Here is an 18,719-nt window from a genome sequence, read left to right on the forward strand (position 1 = left end):
CACATATTTCTTGGATTCAATGCTCAGTTGTTTCAGCTCAGCTATACACTTTGCCCACATATCTATTTATTCCGCATACTATGGTTTATAAAATCCGACTAGAAAGACAAAGGGCCTTACTTTATAATTTCAAAAACATTTACGAGGGACTGGTGCATGATGAATTTTAACCAGACACTTCCATAAACCCCTACTGGGGCTAGGAAGCAGCATGTTGGTGAATAAAATGACCTATGCTGTACATTATCACCTTAAGTGGTGCAGCGGGGAAATGCTTGACTTACAAGCAGAAGATTGCCGGTTCAAATCCCTGCTGATACGATATCGGGCAGCAGCGATATAGGAAGATGCTGGAAAGCATCATCTCATACTGCTAGGAGGAGGCAATGGTAAACCCCTCCTGTATTCTATTCTACCAAAGAAAAGCTCAGGGCTCTGTGGGCGCCAGGAGTCGAAATCGACTTGACGGCACACGTTACCTTTTACCTTTATGCTGTACATAAATTTTGATTATTCTGTTGAAGCCATTGAAGCCTATTCTGAAGCTTTCAGTCTGCCACACCTGGTTATCTGGTTTTTCCTAAGATTTCACAGCTATTCAAGTCTGCTGTTGGGTCAGAAACCTAGAAACTTTTAAGCAGTTTCAAATCACCACCTACCAAACCGGCCTCTTTCTTCCATCAACTCCTCTAGAAATCTTTTGTCCAATTTAAAAATGCATCTCAAATGCTTTTTGATTGGCTGTAAGCCACATGGGTTCATGATGTCAACAAAGCCCCAGTCTCAAAGCTCTTTTCCCATAAAAGGTGGCCTTTGTCCTTATGGATCTCACTAGCGCAAGATGTGGTGATGGCCTCAAACTTGGATAGCCTCAGGAAACAGTGGGATCAAGTCATAGAAAGCAGATATTTGCTAGTACCTAAATGGATATCCATATTCAGAGACAGTGTACTGATGACCAGAAGCTGGAGGCAGGCAATAGGAGAAAGCTGTTACCTTCATGCCTAGCTTGGAAACTGAAAAGTGAAGGACTGCCTGACCTGTCCTTTTAATTTCAATAGGACTACTTTGGATAATTTACCTCATCATGTTGACCACTCTCACTATCTTCAGTTCCTGCCTACGATGCAGATAGGGACAACCACAAGATGTATAGCTCATAAGGCTGGTTTTCTGAATAAAAATTTCATGGGTGTGGGTGGGTGTGGTGGTGGTGGGTGGGTCCTGCCCCTCCTAATATCTGAGGGTGGGAGGCAAGAAGATACTTCCTCCAAAGACCCTCTGTATGCAAACTTGCACTCACTAGCACCATAAGCCTTGGGGTTTCAGGGGCCCAGCATCATTGGGGGACAGGTGACAATCTAGCATGACATGGAGAACCCATAACTTTGTACAGGGTTCCCAGCGGCTTGGCACCACCCCTGCTATCCGTTTCTGGGCACAATTCAAAGTGCTGGTGCTCATCATCAAAGCCCTTGAAGTAGTATCTACTCTCACATCAACCACCCTGTACGTGAAGGCCATCCTCAGATGCCTCTTGCTGGGCACACTCTAGTTAAATAGGTTTTATTTCTGCAGCTATGACTTTATGCTTTTACTGTTTGGCTGTGTTTATTCTTTATATGCGATTTAGCTGTTTGTGTCTGTTTTACAGGCTGTGTTAGCTCCCTTGGGAATAATAATCCTGAAGATTATTGTTTGTTAGCAAACTTGCACTCGCTAACACCAGAAGCCTTGGGGTTTATTATTGAAGATCATTATAATCTTCAGGGTATATGCTTTTCAAACACAGCCATCAGTAATAGACATATAGAAATGTGTTTCGGAGTCATAGGCTTATGCATATTAACATCATATAAACATCTGTGGGCAGGGAAAATAAGGGCTAATGAAAAATTCTTGCAAGACTGGAATCCACTCATATATTGGAATCAAACTACCTAATGAAAATATCAGACAAAAGGTTATCACCCCATTTGCATGTAACATAAAGCCGGAGTTGAAGGGGCCTGAGGTTGAAAATTGTGTATGTCTGAATGCATGCAACCACAGTTTGGAAAGCGATCTGAGGTTTCCCTCCTGAGACTCCTATTTGAACCTTTGGTTTGTAGTAGGTTTTGCTGCTTGAACCTGTGGTTTGATGGTGCTAGCACTATGTCTGAATGCTGCACTGTCGTCCCACTGTGCTGCAACTGGAATTGAGGGAGGAAGCTCCTCCCTTGCTTCAGCTGTGATTGGCTGCCGGGGCTGTCCTTCAATCCAGAATGAAGCCCATGCAGTCAGTTCCCCCTCCGCTCTGCAGTCTCCCTGTCTTCAGAGAGCCTCCCGTTGTCCATTACATCCAAATATGGACAGGAGAGCAGCGGGGGGGGGGGGGAGGGAGCAGAACCGCAGGCCCATTGGACCCACGGTTCCATGTTACATGCAAATGCAGCCTTTGTGTTTGATTTAATTAGCTGCATTTTATATTTCATCTCTGCTGGTTTATGAGATTCAGTTATCTTTGCACTATTCTTCTCAACTTTTATATAGTTTGTTAAATTATATTTCTGAGATGCATTTTCTATCTATGATATATTTATTAAATAAATATATAATCAAAATAAAATAAAATATAAGTGAGCTCATATTACCTACCTAATGGGGGGCTATTGGAGAGAGCAGAATTCTGGGGAGAAATCATCCTGGCAATAACCTGATGCAGCTTGCGTAGCTTCTTCTCTAGATTTAAAGGGCGTGATGGGGTAAATTAGTTAAGCATATGTTGAATATTCTGAGCTGAGAACTTTGAAAAGCATTTGCATGTTCACAGATCCCCCAAACAAAACTCAGTATCCAAGTTCATGATTTTATCTCTCAACCCATCTTTGCAAAGAACAGGTCTACACAACTTCAGCTCTCCAGATGTTGTTGGACTACTGCTCCCATCATCCTCAGCCACAATGGCCAGTTGTCAGGGACGATGGGTGATGTAGTCTAATAGTAGCTGGGGGGGCCAAGGTTGTGCAGTCCTGGGATGGAAAGGAGTTTGTTGCTCCTATTATGGGAGCAGAACAAAAGAGTTGACAGTATTTGGTATCAAATATACTGGTTCATCTATGAACAGAGCCATTATAGAATCTGATGAATCATGGGTGGAGCCAAGTAAAACAACATAGCAGGCTAGCTTGGGGTTGGGGCTGTAACCTCCTATGCATGCAGAAAGTCCCAGGTTCAATCCCTGGCATCTCCAGAAACCTGAAACCTTGGAGAGCTATTGCCAGTCAGTGTAGAAAATACTGAACTAGGTGGACCAATGGGCTATACTCAATATAGGGTGGCTTCCTATGTCATGGTAGGATCTTTTTAGAATTTCACATTTACTAGCTTTTCTGATCAGAAATACTGAAGTCAATCACATAAGTGAAAACTGTGTTCTACCCAGGATTGGGAGCTGTGTGCACGCCCAATTTCCGTTTGTGTGGAAGCAAGAGGAAAACCTGGGTAGAGGTGATTGTGTGGAAGCAAGTCAGGAGGAAAGGCTACCCAGGTTTTCTTCCTACCTTGCTTCCACACATTAAGAACATAAGAACAGCCCTGCTGGATCAGACCCAAGGCCCATCTAGTCCAGCATCCTGTTTTGCATAGTGACCCACCAGATGCCTCTGGAAGCCACAGGCAGGAGTTGAGGGCATGCCCTCTTTCCTGTTGTTACTCCCCTGCAACTGGTACTCAGAGGTATCCTGCCTTTGAGGCTTCTACCCAGTTTTTGCTCCTACCTTGCTTCCACACAACCAAAAATTGGGAGCACACACAGCTCCCAGACCTGGATAGAACACAGTTTTTGCTTTTGTGAATGACCTCACTCAGTTGACTAAGCCAAGGATGTATTCCACAATTATTAATCTGTAATATAAAGAAGTGTGATCTTAATAAATATTTCCTGGGGTACTGATTACCATGGCAAGAACAATAAAGCTTACAAGGTATTTAGGATAGGTAACAAGCAGCAGTTACAAACTTGGTCTCACTTTTTCTCCAGAACACCTGTAGCTTCCGGGAGATGGTTCTCTCCTTTTCCTTCCCCAGATATGGCATTTCTCTTATATGGACAGAAGAAAGCATTGTCATTCATGGAACTCTGAAACCTTCCACTTCTCTTCCACCCCCACACAACCACGCATCAACAATCCCCATGGACTCTTGTCTTAGAATACTGAGGGCCATAGAGAAGTGATATTCTGGAAATTACATTCAGAGCCCTTAGCTGAGGTTTCCTTCTTTCATCCCACTGATTGACCATGAAGTGGTTCATTGAGTAGCTCTTGAAGTGCTTTCAATCCATTCAAGTTTCACAAAAGACAGAAAAGGTCATGACGAAAGATGAAGGCCAAAACCTGGTAGACTGCTGTCATTTAACTTCCAGACAAGCAGACCACACAGCTTGAGATGAAGGCCCAGTCTTAAATTGTGGGCCACTCTGACTCACAGGGAGAACACCTGTATTCTGAAGGCATCATGCTGGATGAATTGGTGTAGTACTTCAAAGAAGAGGTAGTTTAGTGGTCTTAAGGGCTTCATATATGTCCCCAAGCTCACTTGGGGACATACCCCCTCAGCACTTACTGTAAGAAGAATGAGGCTAGGCTTCAAGCCTGTCTTGTAGTATTCATTATCTCCATCTCTGGCACTTAAGTGCTTGAATGGCCACCTGTGCAAATTCAATTGTGAAATCCATTGCACAGGTTTGAATCCTGCCGAATACAGAGCTCTCCTGTTATTATTTGGAGAGGAGAGCTGGTCTTGTGGTAGCAAGCATGACCTGTCCCCTTAGCTAAGCAGGGTCTGCCCTGGTTGCATATGAATAGGAGACTAGAAGTGTGAGCACTGTAAGATATTCCCCTTAGGGGATGGAGCTGCTCTGGGAAGAGCAGGAGGTTCCAAGTTCCCTCAGCATCTCCAAGATAAGGCTGAGAGAGATTCCTGCCTGAAACCTTGGAGAAGCCGCTGCCTGTCTATGAAGACAATACTGAGCTAGATAGACCAATGGTCTGACTCAGTACATGGCAGTTTCCTATGTTCCTATGAAGGATACTGAGGACATATTCAGAAACACTCCCATTTCCAAATATATAGGCAGACATCCCAACTAAATTAATCCTCAGTAATCCTCCTGAAATTAAATAGTCCTCTACAGTAGCTATTGAGTGGTACTTCTGAGTAAATTAGTCTGGATGTCTGCCATAGAATAGCCCGATTCAGAAGGCTAATTCACATGTTATGTCTAGCACTTGTAAAAGTGTACTGGGTACACAGGCATATTCACGTTATGTTGAATGCAGGTCCAGAAGTACACTTCCTATCTGTAACATGCATTTGAAGGGCCTGGATCCAGATTCACTTTTAAAATTAACACACAGTCATTCACACATACATGTATGAGTGTACAGAGTGTACAGTCATATAGCATAATGTCTGAAGCTTCAGTCTGGGAACTGTAATAACACTCAGGCAAAAGTTCCTGCTGGTACTATATCAGGCAGCAGCGATACAGGAAGATGCTGAAAGGCATCATCTCACACCGCGTGGGAGGAGGCAATGGTAAACCCCTCCTATATTCTACCAAAATAAAACCACAGGGCTCTGTGGGTGCCAGAAGTCAAAATGGACTTGACACACACTTTACCTTTACTTTACCAGTACTACCTGGAGCAATTGCCCCACCATCCTGCACGTGATGGAAGAAGGGAATGGTGCTATCCAAAGTTCCAATACTCCTGATAGCACAGACCAAAACTGCACTGCCCCAAAAGAAAATCAGCTTCTTGGAAGTTTCTCCAGTAAGTCAATACATTCTTCAACCTGGGAGTTTTCAGTGAGTGTCCATATCACTTTACAATGTTCCTGTACTCCATGGTTCATTCATTCTGCAGCCCACATTCAGCTCTGAGTCATCCACTTAGATTTCTGAGGGGGAAGCAAAAGAAAGAAAGTTGAAAAACAAAAAACAAATCTTGCAGCAGCATCAAAATGGAAGCACACACCGAACCTAGTTCTCCAGGGGAGATAAAATAATAAAAGCACTCAGATATGATTGCAAGCACCAAGTAGAAAATGTGTTCTCTTTTTTACTCTTAACATTTATGCAATTGTATGGTGTAGAACAGCTTTAAATCACCAGTTATTTTTCTAAATAGACCACTAGAATCAGTTTTCCTTCAGGATTAAGTAGGTATAATTTGGGGAATGAATTTGAAATTGTTCAGTTGTTCAGGGGATCAGGACTATAATCCTGTGACCAAAATGCTGCTTTTCTATTTTGGTGTGTGCAGAGTTCAAAATGACCTTTGCAAAACTGTACTGACAGAAACCTACAATAGAATCCTAGGCAACAATAAAGTTAGGGGGCTGTTTCTAAGGACGTGAAGAACTCTCCTGAGACATTTCGGTTGTCTTATGGAAACATGTCCAGTGTCTCAAGCAAATGTAAATAAATATATTACTTGAAAAAATTTCAGTGCCCTTTCTAGACATTTCATACATTACATTGCTGCAAATGGAGTTTGCCTTGTGTAGACGTGATAGGGATCCACAGATTATCTTTATTTGTTTGTGTCATATTTTTATATCGCCTTATATGTACATCTCTGGGCAGTGTACAACATTTAATATATGTAAAAGTCAAAACAGATTAAAATACATGAGACACAATAAAAACAACAGTATAAAAGTTATTAAAACAAATTATTAAAATTCTAATTAAAAGCCTGCGAGAACAGGAGAGTCTTGAGGGTCTTCCTGAAAACAAACAGAGAAGGAGATGCTCTTATTTCAGCAAGAAGCATATTCCAAAGCCCTGGGGCAGCCACAGAGAAGGCCCAGACCTGAGTCACCACCAAATGAGCTGGTGGCAACTGGTGGCAACAACTGGACCTCTCCAGAAGATCATAACAGGTGGCCGGCTTCATGACAAAGGAGGCACTCTCTTAAATAGCCTGAAACCAAGTCATTAAGGGCTTTATAGGTAACTAGTATTTTTAAGCCCGTTAAAATAACGGGCGCTAGTAGGGTGCTGCCGTCGCCATTGCCTTCTTCGCGGCTGGGCCAGATCCGCCGCCTCCGCCTCTGGCCTTCCTGCGGGCTGGCCGGACCTGCCGCCGCCACCTCTGGCCTCCCGGCCGGGCGGAGAGTTCCACCGCCGCCACCAAGAGTGCCACCCACCGACGCCGCCTTTGGCCTCTGGCCGGGAGGAGAGTTCCGCCGCCGCCGCCTCTGTTCTCCTTGTGGCCGGCAGAGAGTTCCGCCGCCGCCAAGAATGCCTCCCACCCCTGCCGTCTTTCCCCTCCCCGCGGCCAGTCCGGACCCCCCACCGCCGCCTCTGTTCTCCTTGCAGCTGCTGCCGCCCCTGTCCTTTTTGGTGGGCGGGCCAGACCTGCCGCCGCCGCCTCTCCTCTCCCCGCGGCTGGGCTGGACCCGCCGCCGCTGCCTCTGCCCTCCCCGTGGCCACCTCTGGCCCTTCCACGGCCGGGCCGGCCATCCGGCCAACATGGCCGCCTGGTGCCTGCGGCCATGTCTCCCTCAGCCGTTCTGGGCATGCGCGGAGCGCATGCCCAGAACGGCTGAGGGAGACACGGCCGCAGACACCGGAGGACACGGGCGCACACCCAGGCACTTTATTATAGAGGATAACCAGCACTTTGTATTTCACCTGGAAACATAACAGCAGCCAGCGTAGTTCTTTTAAAACCGGTGTTATATGGTCCCTTTGTGTTATCCCAGAGACAAATCTGGCTGCCGCATTCTGTACCAATTGTAGTTTCCAGATTACGTACAAAGGCAGCCCCACATAGAGGGCATTGCAATAGTCAAGTCTGGAGGTTACCAGCCTGACTCTACAATGCATTTACCTATATGATACAAGTATGTTGTGTTTCAAGAGAGTCACAGCCAAGCTGGGGTTTCAGCTGAGGTGTGGATCTGGTGAAAGCAGGAAGGATTCCGCTCTAAGCAGGAGAGGTTGAGATCACAGCAGAACAGGAATGATGTTGTTCCAGCAAAGGTCTGGAGTCAACTGCAGGCTTTATATAAGTTGCTGGCCAGTTAGCCCTATCTACCCCCCAGCACAGTACCTCCAGTGACTGTTGCTGGTGTCTATCTTGTGTTTCTTTTTAGAATGTGAGCCCTTTGGGGACAGGGAGCCATCTTATTTATTTATTATTTCTCTGTGTAAATTGCCCTGAGCCATTTTTGGAAGGGCGGTATAGAAATCAAATCAAATAATAATAATAATAATAATAATAATAATAATAATAATAATAATAATATATCTTACAACTTGTACCAGGTCTCAAGGTTTGACCTGAGGGTTTGGGATTATTGCTTCCTCCTCAGGTTCTCCAGGGTGCTTTCCAGACTAGCTGCTCATCAGCAGCAAAATGCCTCCATCTGGGCAAGTCACATTCGGATCGTAAATAGCAGGGGGAGCAGTCTCACAGCAACTAACAAGCCGAAAAAACAGCAACTTTTTCACACTGGATATACAACGTCTTTGCTCTCTTTCTATACAAGAGAGTGACAGATACGGACATAAATATAGGAGATATACATAAACATATACCTATACATATACATGGGGAAAAGATACATTGGAGAGCCATTAGGATTCCCAACTTATGGTACTCCAGAGGTTGTTGAACTACAACTTCCATAAGCCCCAGCCACAATATATAGGAACAACTCAATGCCATAGTTTGTGATGTCATCCACTCTGTTTCAAGATGGCAGATGTGTAAAAGTTTGGAGGTGCAAGTGGGCTAACTGTCTAATGTATTTGAATCAAATTTGGTATAGCTGTAGTGAGTGACACATAGGAGCCCCTCAATGGCACAGTTTGTGATGATGTCATCCACCCCAATTCAAGAAGACGGATGTGTGAACATTTGAGGCACAAGTGGGCTAGCTTGTGGACTGCCTAACTGGTTTGAACTAAATTTGCTACAGCTGTAGGGACACAAAGGGACACCTCAACACTGTAGTTTGTGATGATGTCATCCAGCTCAATTCAAGATGCTGGATGAATGAACATTTAAGGCTGAAATGGACTAACTTGTGAGGTTGGTAGTTATCAATTAAGATTATAGTGAAAGGAAAGTAGGAAGATTAGTTCTTACCAGAACAACTTGTGTTTTTAAAGTGCCACAATGGTGCTCTCTATGGCCACAGGTGGAAATGGAGAGTTGGAAGGACACTCTTGGAAGGCTCTGGCAGTGTGGTGGCACCTCGAGAATCCTCACGTTCTGGGGCTCAGCCTCTCGCAAAGTTTGCACCAGCTGCCAGAAAGTATTCAAAGCCCTAGCTGATGGGAGGCAGGACAACCTGAGAGCCCCGGGGTCTCTCACTGGCTCTGTGGAAATGCCCAGGTAGGCAAGTAAAAGTGAGCAGCCAGGGAGACAGGTGGAAAGGGGCTTGAGCTTCCCGGATCTCCTATAATCCTCCCAGAGTTCTGAGGCTATAATTAAAAGGGCAACCACTACCCCAGGGTGTGAGGGGCCTGAATCCACTCGGGGCCCACAGGCCTGAAGTGTGTGTAGGCTCCGCCTCCTCAGTCTCAGGGTCTTGAGCCTCAAGTTACCTAGCAACTGCAGGTGTTGTTGTCCTCTTAAACAGCTCTTATAATTAGATGCTAATTACAGACATGAACAAGCCCATGCAACATATCAAAAACTCGGTGAGGAAAGTGAGGTGATGAGGTGAATGTTTACTTACTCCACTGGCCATAGACCAAATGGTGCCTCAGGTGAGGAATGTCTTTGGGGCCTCCTCCATTTCTTCAGCTTTTGCAGACCTTTTAAAATTCAATTTGTAGTTCCTTTTACAACTTTGATGCACAGTCTGCAGAATGATTGATCCCTCTTAATGAGATGAAAAATTTGCATGCATGGATCTGCAAAACTGTATTTATTTATGTCATATATAAGCCAATAAAAACAAACTTTAATCCTTTAATCTCTCAGGACCTCTTTTTAATTTTAAGAACAACAGGTGTTCTTCTCAGTCCCAGTACACCAGGCGTTCACTGGGGTCAGCTGCTTCTAAATCCAGCCCTGCAAAGAAAAGCAACAGAACTGCAAAGATGATTTTAATTTTACATATGAAAACACCCAGACGTCTAAGGAATAAAAAACAAAACAAAACAGTTGGAACGAAGGAAAGCACTCTGTGGTTCATTAATAGTTGGGCAGCAATGCTGGGCTTTCCATCTCTGGAAACTTCCACATTAAGCAAAAGGAATCCTGAGTTGTTTCTTCTCAGAGACCAAGGGAGATTCTCTCAATTCCCTACTGTGCCCTTTATTTCCTTCTATTCTTACAATGCATTATAATGAAGTGCTTTCTGATGAAGCTATTAGTATGTACCTACTCAGAATATGTCTTGAGCTTTCTCTCTTGGTGCTTGTTGAAATTTGGAGGACTCACATGATGAGATCTGGTCTTGTGGTAGCGAGAATGCATTGTCCCCTTTGCTAAGCAGAGTCCATCTTGGTTTGAATTTGGATGGGGGACTGCACATAAGCACCCTAAGATACTCCCCTTAAGTAGGGGATGGAGCTGTAGCTCAGTGGAAGAGCATCTGCTTTGCATGCAGAAGGTCCCAGGTGCAAACTCTGGCATCTCCCCTTGCCTAAACCCTTGGAGAGCTGAGACAGTCAATGTAGACAATACTGATCAAGAAGGACCACTGGTCTGATTCAGTATAAGGCAGCTTCCTATGTTGGGATGAGTTGCATCTTCCCAAAGAGTTGAAGGGGCATTGTGCCTTCTGGATTGAACATCAGTAGAATTACAGGTATATATTTAAAGTAGCTTCCAGATGCTGTAGCAACTCTTCCTTTTTCTAGGCCCTGCATCATCACTGGGGAATAAAGGTTAGCCCAGAAGTCTATTTTTGGATCCTTTATTTTGAGTTCTCTAGCACCAGGGAATCCTGAAGTTTGGGTATATGCAGCCTTTGGACTTGTGGGATCTACTTTGCTTTTTTGCTAAAAACTTGAGGTCCAGCAACCAGAACCAGGTGCAAAAAATAGTGGGTTATTGGGCAGGGGACGGATGTACACTTAGAATTAAAGACTGTGGCAGCGGCTCAGAACACATGCTCAGCTTAGAAATCCATTTCTAGTACCAGAACTGAGCTCTCAGGCCTCCCACACAAAAAATCTACTCCTGGTTCCGTCAGTAGCTTTCTATCTCATGTATTTGGTTGTTTACTGTCTTCAATCCAGAAGGCTCCCCAGGGCGGCGTAGACCAAACAGTGAAATGCAATTACATTTGAGTTGCTTCTACCCACTCCAACACTCCAATTTTCTGCTTAGTGCTATTACTCATAATAGATTTCCTGGGTTCCAACAGCCCAGTAATTTCTTTTGGTCGGGTGGGGGTGGGGGTGTCTTTCTCTGGTTGCGATTCTTAAACAATTGGGAGTTTCTGATCTGCTGAAAATCACCCAGAGATTTACTAGTAGATCCCGATGGATTTTCTGCCCATCCTTGCAGTAGCTAAATTCATTTGGCACATCTCTGGTTCTGTGTATACAGGGGCGGAGCCACCATTGGGCGAATGGGTTCAAAGAACCCCGGGCCGCCACCAACCAAGGGCCACGAGTGCGGCCCCAGACATGCCATCTGCATCTGACGTCAGACATGGGGGCATTATTTTGATCCCAAACGGGGCCACACAGCCCTGTCCTGAGCCGAAATTGGCCTGTGCTGCATTGGCAGCTAGCCAGAGTGACTCTCCCTACCTTAAAGGCAGGGAGAGCCGCTCCTGGTCTTGCTGCCAATGCAGCGGGGCCAATCGATCTCCCTCCCAAACGGGGCTGCACGGCACTGTTTAGGAGAGAGATCGGCCCATGCTGCATTGGCAGCGTGGTTGGAATGGCTCTCTCTGCCTTTAAGGCAGGGAGAGTCGCTCCAGCCCACGCTGCCCAATGCAGCAAGGGCCAATCTCCCTTCCAACCCTAACCCTAACCCCATTTGGGAGACCATGCCCCCCGCGTTTGACATCAGACATGGGGGCGTGGTGTCAGATGTGGGGGGGAGGGCAGGGGGCCGTGGTGGCTGAACACGGGCTGCTGCCAGCTCCGCTCCGCTCCTGTGTGTATAGCACAGGCTTTTGGCAGCCTAAGTGAAGTTGGGTTTGGCACCCCTCCAGCCAAGAAATGCAGACTCCCCGCTTCAATTTGAGCCCTGTGGGCTGCTCATTTGTGAAGTCAAATGACCAGCCATTCAGATGACCAGCAAATGATTCACCTGAACTGGTTTGAGTATACAGTGGGGGGAAGTTCCCAGTCTATGATGGGGGCAAACCTCAACACTTCAGATACGAAAAGATGCTGGTGTCGGTTTAGAAATCCAGTCGGAGACCACTGAGGCAGGTCTGGGGGTGCTGTGGGGCTTGGGGTAATGCTGATGTTCACTCACCCCTAAGGTCACTCCCGATAGAAGGACAGTTTGGCGGCTGGCTACCAGCCCCAAACCTGATCATTTTATTGCTGGTGTGTGTGTGTGTGTGTGTGTGTTGGAGAATGGGGAAAGGAAAGGTCAGGTGTATCTTTCCCCTTTGTTTTCATCTTGCAATGTCCTTGTTCAATGCACCAGAGGGTGTTTTTTAAACCTTACAGCATCCATTTCCCCCATCCCAACCTGCAAGAGGCCCTGGTTTGCTTCCAAACTGATAAGCACTTGACCTCCCAAGTCTCCTAATAGAAGCAATGATGCTCATGGACCTCCAGCCTCAGACGCAAGATGCCTCTAAATAGCAGTTGTGGGGGAACAACAGCGGGAGAGAGGGCATGCCTTCACCTCTTGCCTGTTGGCTTCTCAGAGGCATCTGGTGTGCCACTGTGTGAAACACAGTGGTCCTTGGGCCTGATCCAGCAGGGCTGTTCTTAGTTTCTAGTACCCTTTCATTCTTAAAGGAAAATCCAGCTTGTGTGATTTTTGTAGGGGAAGAATGGCAGTTCAGTCCTTAAATAGCAAAGCAAAACCAGTTTGGTGAGAAAGCAGCAAAGCAAGATGCCTTGAGACAGTTCTTTGGTACTGAAGAGCTACAAGGATTTATTTAAAGAAAAAGTTACAGACAAATGTGAAGAAGCCTGCAGCTTGATTTAAGCTGTAGCTCATGGCTGAAGAGAGAGACCAAAACAAACAGCCATCTCTGCAGGGACAAAATGGAGACTAACACTGGAAGAACAAAGAGGGGAGGAGTCCAGCACTTTTATCCATGACTCTAACCCCGCTCCCTATGAGACACTGCAGCTGAGAGCTAATGCTGCCAGGGTCCTAGCTCCAACACTCCCTCCCAACCCATGTTCTCTGCTAAATAACCATGCTAGCTGGAGTGAATGAGAGGGGAAGGAAACTCAGTTTTGCAATCACAACTCAGTGTTGTAATTATTTTAGCCCAGAGAAGGACTTCCAAGACTTGTAGAAACCAAGGGCAAGGGAGAGAGAGAGGCTTTTCCCTTAAAGAGGAGGTTAAAGGCTCTCAACCTATATTGCCTCATATTTCCCTCCAAGCTGCCAGTAACCAGATAATATTAGTCTTTGCTTGGGCTAATGAGGGTAGAGAGACAAAGAGCTTGAGATCTAGCAACTTGAGATTTCAACCTGTCTAGAATTTCCCTCGCCAGATGAAACAAGTAGATGCAACTTATTCCATGGCAGCATGTATGTGGAACAATGTGAGTGAATGCACCCTCTGTGTACAGCTTGGCAAGGCTGATCCCAGGGCTGCTATGCAGCAGAATGAGGCCTGGCTGGCACACCAACAGAATCCAGCTCAGGTCATCAATTCCAGAGACAAATATTTTGCTCTGGATACCTTCTGAAGGTCAAGATGCCTTCACAGATCACTGTTATATATTCATATTCTCTCTCTCTCCCTCCCTCCCTCCCTTCCTCTCTCTCTCTCTCTCTCTCTCTCTCTCTCTCTCTCTCTCTCTCTCTCTCACACACACACACACACACACACACACACACACACACACACACAAACACACACACTAAAAACTGGTGCTGCCGCTCTTGGCTGGACATCTGCTGTACAGTTGGGATAAGGTTTCACACATTCATTCTTGCAGCCATTATGGGCTTTTAGAGACTTAATGGGAATATCCTTTCCCTCTGCGTCTTCCTCCTAGAGCTGTGGCTGTCTCCTCACTGTGGTGACTTGCCACCATTGGACACAGTGGGGGAGGGGGGGACAAATGTCCTTGGGCTGGAACATAGGAAGCTGCCATATACTGAGTCAGACCATTGGTCTGTCTAGCTCAGTATTGTCTTCACAGACTGGCAGCGGCGTCTCCAAGGTTGCAGGCTGGAGTCTCTCTCAGCCCTGTCTTGGAGATGCTGCCAGGGAGGGACCTTGGAACCTCTTCCCAGAATGGCTCCATCCCCTGAGGGGGAATATCTTCTGTGCTCACACATGTAGTCTCCCATTCATATGCAACCAGGGCAAATCCTGCTTAGCTAATGGGACAAGTCATGCTTGCTACCACAAGACCAGCTCTCCTCCCTGCTGGGGTTGGGGTGAGTTCTCACAGCACCCCCTTGCCCCTTCCCAGGGAGGGCACCCACTTGTCACCCTCCCATATTCAGCTGTCAAACAAAACACTCACCAGATGGGAGCATGAGGCTGAGCCCATCTCTCAGTCCTTCCCAGCTGGCTCATGAAGCACTGGCTGGAAAAATGCAGGAAAAGGAACACCTGGTCAACATTTCCTGGGGCTGGCCACGCCCACTGCATTGACATGCATATGACATCGACACAGGAGGCGTGGCCAGCACGTGTGTGGCAGCAGTGGGAGGAGCAACGGTGGGAGTAGCCACCAGTAGCGCCTGTCCCCAGGCTGCAGGCAAGCTCCCTACACCCTGCTCTTGTCAAGGAGGGGCGGGCAGGGGCGGTAAGTCCATTCGGTCCAGAGACTGAAGTTACTTAGCTGCATCCCCATTCCCACCTATCAGAAGTTTGGGGGACGCAGCAGAAGCCGCCCAAAAAGCCACTTCCTGAAATCGGAAAATGACTTTTTGCCGTTGAGTCACGGCAATTTCCTTTCATTTGTATGTACAAGCAAGCCTGTGACCTTTCTTCCCACCATAATGTTAAGCATCTTCAGCCGCTTCTGGAGTGCCTTCTGAGGTTACCATGGAGATGCCAAGGAAGGTGGGCAACATCCATGGCAGATCTTCCCTATAAATTGACATTGGTTGAATGTTAGCTCCTTAGTTCCCCACTTTCTTCGGGGAAAGCAGCCTCAGTCACTGGCATTCTTTTGGCACATCTTCACTGCAAAATGATATTGATTTAATGCCAGTTCAACTCGTTGCTTCACCCAACTGAGGTCATGAGCTCAGAATATTGAGAAATTCTCGCATATAACAAGCTCAGGGTATCCTTGAGAGTGACACAAGCACAGCTTATATAATTCTGTTAGCCCCTAGAAAAAGAAATTATGTACTGGCTACCATATTTTGCTGTTCCTGGACTCTTAGGTGGAATGACATGTTACAGGTAATTTTGTTGTTCTTTTTTCCTGGCATACCCATACAGAAAAATAGGAAACTATCTTATATCAAGTCAGAGCTTTCGTCCATCTAGGTCAGTATTGTCTGCACTGACTGGCAGCAGCAATCCAAGGTTTTAGGTAGGAGTCTCTCCCAGTCACTCAGCAAAATGCAAACCAGGCAGACCCTGCTTGGTAGTGGGAAAATTTCATCCTTGCTACTGCCAGACCAGCCTCCTTCTTCCCCAGTGACCAGCTCTCCCTATGTAGGAAGCTGCCATATATTGAGTCAGACCATTGGTCTATCTAGCTCAGTATTGTCTACACAGACTGGCAGCGGCTTCTCCAAGGTTGCAGGCAGTTGTCTTTCTCAGACCTATCTTGGAGATGCTGCCAGGGAGATGCCAGCATGCAAGACCAGTGCATGCAAGCATGCAAATACTTTCCCCGGTGTGGCCCCATCACCCAAGGGGAACATCTTACAGAGCTCACATGCCATCTCCCGTTCAAATGCAAACCAGGGCAGACCCTGCTTAGCAAAGGGGGCCATTCATGCTTGCTACCGCAAGACCAGATCTCCTCCCAAATAGGAAGCTGCCTTCTACTGAGTCAGGCCACTGGCCCATCTAGCTCAGTATCGTCTGCCCTGACTGGCAGCAGCTCTCCGAGGTTTCAGGTAGGGATCTCTCCCAGCTCTACCTGGAGAAGCCAGTGATGGAACCTGGCGCCTCCTGTGTGAAAAGCTGATGCTCTGCCACTGAGCTCTCCTCATTTCACTGGGGAAAATGACTGCACCCCCAAAATTTTGCAGATGAATATAAGGAGTCGACGTAGATGAAAATAGGGAGACACGTGTAATAGACAATTCTCAGACCAAGGATTACTGCCCAAGCCCCACCCCACGCCCCCACTCACTGCTGCACATCGCTGAAGCCTGGATCCCACCTTCTGTATGCTGTGCACTGCAAAGTGCCTTAGCCCTGCACATCCATTGATACACAGGTGCACTAGAGGCACGGTGCATCCTTCTACCCACTCACCCACCTGGAGATTTAACATTGCAGGAACCATTGCAAGACCAGAGGAGAACTGATCTTGTGGTAGCAAGCATGACTTGTCCCTTTAGCAAAGCAGGGTCCACCCTGGCTGCATATGAATGGGAGACTTGATGTGTGTGTGAGCACTGTAAGATATTCCTCTCAGGGGATGGAGCCACTCTGGGAAGAGCAGAAGGTTCCAAATTCCCTCCCTGGCAGCCTCTCCAAGATAGGGCTGAGAGAGATTCCTGCCTGCAACCTTGGAGAAGCCGCTGCCAGTCTGGGTAGACAATACTGAGCTAGATAGACCAATGGTCTGACTCAGTATATGGCACCTTCCTACGTTCCTTTCCTCCTCTTTGCCTCTGGACACCCTCATTTCTGCCTCCAAATTTTCATCGTTGCTTTCCTTTTTAAATAAGCCAGGACCTGACCTGCTCTGACAGTTACAAATCCAAAATAAGAAAATAATTCATATATTATATACAACATCTGACTAAACCAGGGCTGAACAACTTGGGACCTCCAGCTGGTTTTGGACAACAACTCCCATCATCCTCAGCTACAGTTGCCAATAGTCAGGGATGATGGGAGTTATAGTCCAACATCTGCAGGAGGGCTGAAATTGTACAACCCTGGACAAAGCCCCTTCCACATTTCCCCTTATCCTTTTCAGTCTTGGGTAATAGTTTTAGGACTACAACTCCCATCATCCCCAGACTTTGGCCATTGTGGCCAGGGATGATGGGAATTGTATTCCAAAACCAAGACGTTACTCAGAACTGCCATTTCATGGTTGAGAGTTGTTGTTTTTTTAAAAAAAATCACTTATTTGAAGCAGTGTAAATGTTAAACCTTTTTCAAGACTTTCCTATTTCAACTTTACACTTTAGAAGTCTTCCGCTTTCTGCTTGAATTTAACCAAGTCAGAGCTATGGGGAATCACTTCCCTTTGCGAAGCTGCTAATGATCTTGACATTTACCAAAAGCTGCTTATGACGATTCTAGAACTCCATTTTCTCTAAAACTGGTTATATATAAGTGGTCCCTGTTTTAGCATCCATGCAGGGTGTCTTCAAGTGGCAGAGTACTGGGCTTATTTTCTAACCACACTGCAAGAAAGAAAGAAAGAAAGAAAGAAAGAAAGAAAGAAAGAAAGAAAGAAAGAAAGAAAGAAAGAAAGAAAGAACTACCATTTGGCTAAGACTGTGACATTTATGTTGGCTTTACCTCATTTGGAAAAGTCTTCAAATTCCAGCTTGTCAACTTCCTGTTCCTGTGCTTTTAACAGCAGCCCCCTCATCCAGAAATCAAGCAAGCAAAGCTTTTTCCTAGAGATAGGGAAAAGCCTGATAAGTGATGGGGGTGGTTGGGGGTAGGGAGAGCCTGAAAAGTGATGAGGAAAGCCTGATAAACATTAACGGGACTGCCAACTTTTGAATTAATCTTTGTAGTTGTGCCTGCAAGCTTGATCAGCAGAAGTTTATCTCCATGCTTTGAAGTGATTGCCTTAGATTACTATGAGGGTTAAAACTTGTTGAGACCTGTTATGTTCTTTCCCTTTTAAAGGGTTCCATGATTTTCTCCGACTGACTTTTTGGGGTTACGGAAAGAAGTTAAGGATGCAAAAGAAACCCCAATAAGAATCTTAATATCTAAATCTCAAATAATAAAGTCCCTAATTTAATCAAACAGTAGAGATGATTGTAAAACATCCAAACTTATACATCAAACCTTGCCATAAATAATAATAACTATACTATTAAAAAACTTTGACAAATGGTCCATATATACAAGATAATAAAATCCATTATAGACCATAAATATCCAATCTCTATGATCAAATGTATGTACGTAAATTAAATCTCATAACTGTGACACAGGAGGGAAAGTCCCAATAGGTATTTCTTATAAGGCCCTGAATTGATAAAGTGAAGAGATCTCTTTAATTAAGCTCTATAGATATTTCTTGAAAATCTGCAAGTGGATGCAGTCTAATAAAAAAAAAAAAGTGTTGTATATCTTCACCATAAGCCAGATGCCTTTCAAGTGATGCTCAAGGCAGGGGCAGAGCCACCATTGGGCGGCAGGGTTCAAAGAACCCGGGCCGCTGACTCTCAGGGGCTGTGCCTCGCAGCCTTGAC

At 45.9% G+C, this 18,719-nt stretch overlaps 1 protein-coding gene and 1 long non-coding RNA gene across 5 annotated transcripts in view; one reads left to right on the forward strand and one right to left on the reverse strand.

The window, feature by feature from the left end:
- LOC128325631 (perilipin-3-like) overlaps positions 1–4,126 on the reverse strand; it is a 28,613-nt gene extending 24,487 nt beyond the window's left edge. The window contains exons 1-2 of one of the 4 annotated variants that reach the window (XM_053251225.1): positions 4,011–4,095; positions 2,638–2,721 (exon numbers count right to left, since the gene is read on the reverse strand). In XM_053251225.1, the coding sequence (XP_053107200.1) occupies positions 2,638–2,721; positions 4,011–4,077 (151 nt within the window). In that variant the 5' untranslated portion in view covers positions 4,078–4,095. Of the gene's footprint in view, positions 1–486; positions 590–2,637; positions 2,722–3,962 lie in introns of those variants that run through there. The other 3 variants (XM_053251227.1, XM_053251226.1, XM_053251229.1) reach the window with 3 other exon arrangements.
- A 10,704-nt stretch (positions 4,127–14,830) lies between these two features.
- The window catches only part of LOC128328293 (uncharacterized), a 32,326-nt gene continuing 28,437 nt past the window's right edge, over positions 14,831–18,719 (forward strand). Inside the window, exon 1 of the long non-coding RNA XR_008309122.1 lies at positions 14,831–14,938. This is a non-coding gene — a long non-coding RNA (uncharacterized LOC128328293). The remainder of the gene's footprint in view (positions 14,939–18,719) is intronic.

Source organism: Hemicordylus capensis, chromosome 5, assembly GCF_027244095.1.
Source record: "Hemicordylus capensis ecotype Gifberg chromosome 5, rHemCap1.1.pri, whole genome shotgun sequence".
NCBI classification, from domain to species: Eukaryota; Metazoa; Chordata; class Lepidosauria; order Squamata; family Cordylidae; genus Hemicordylus; species Hemicordylus capensis.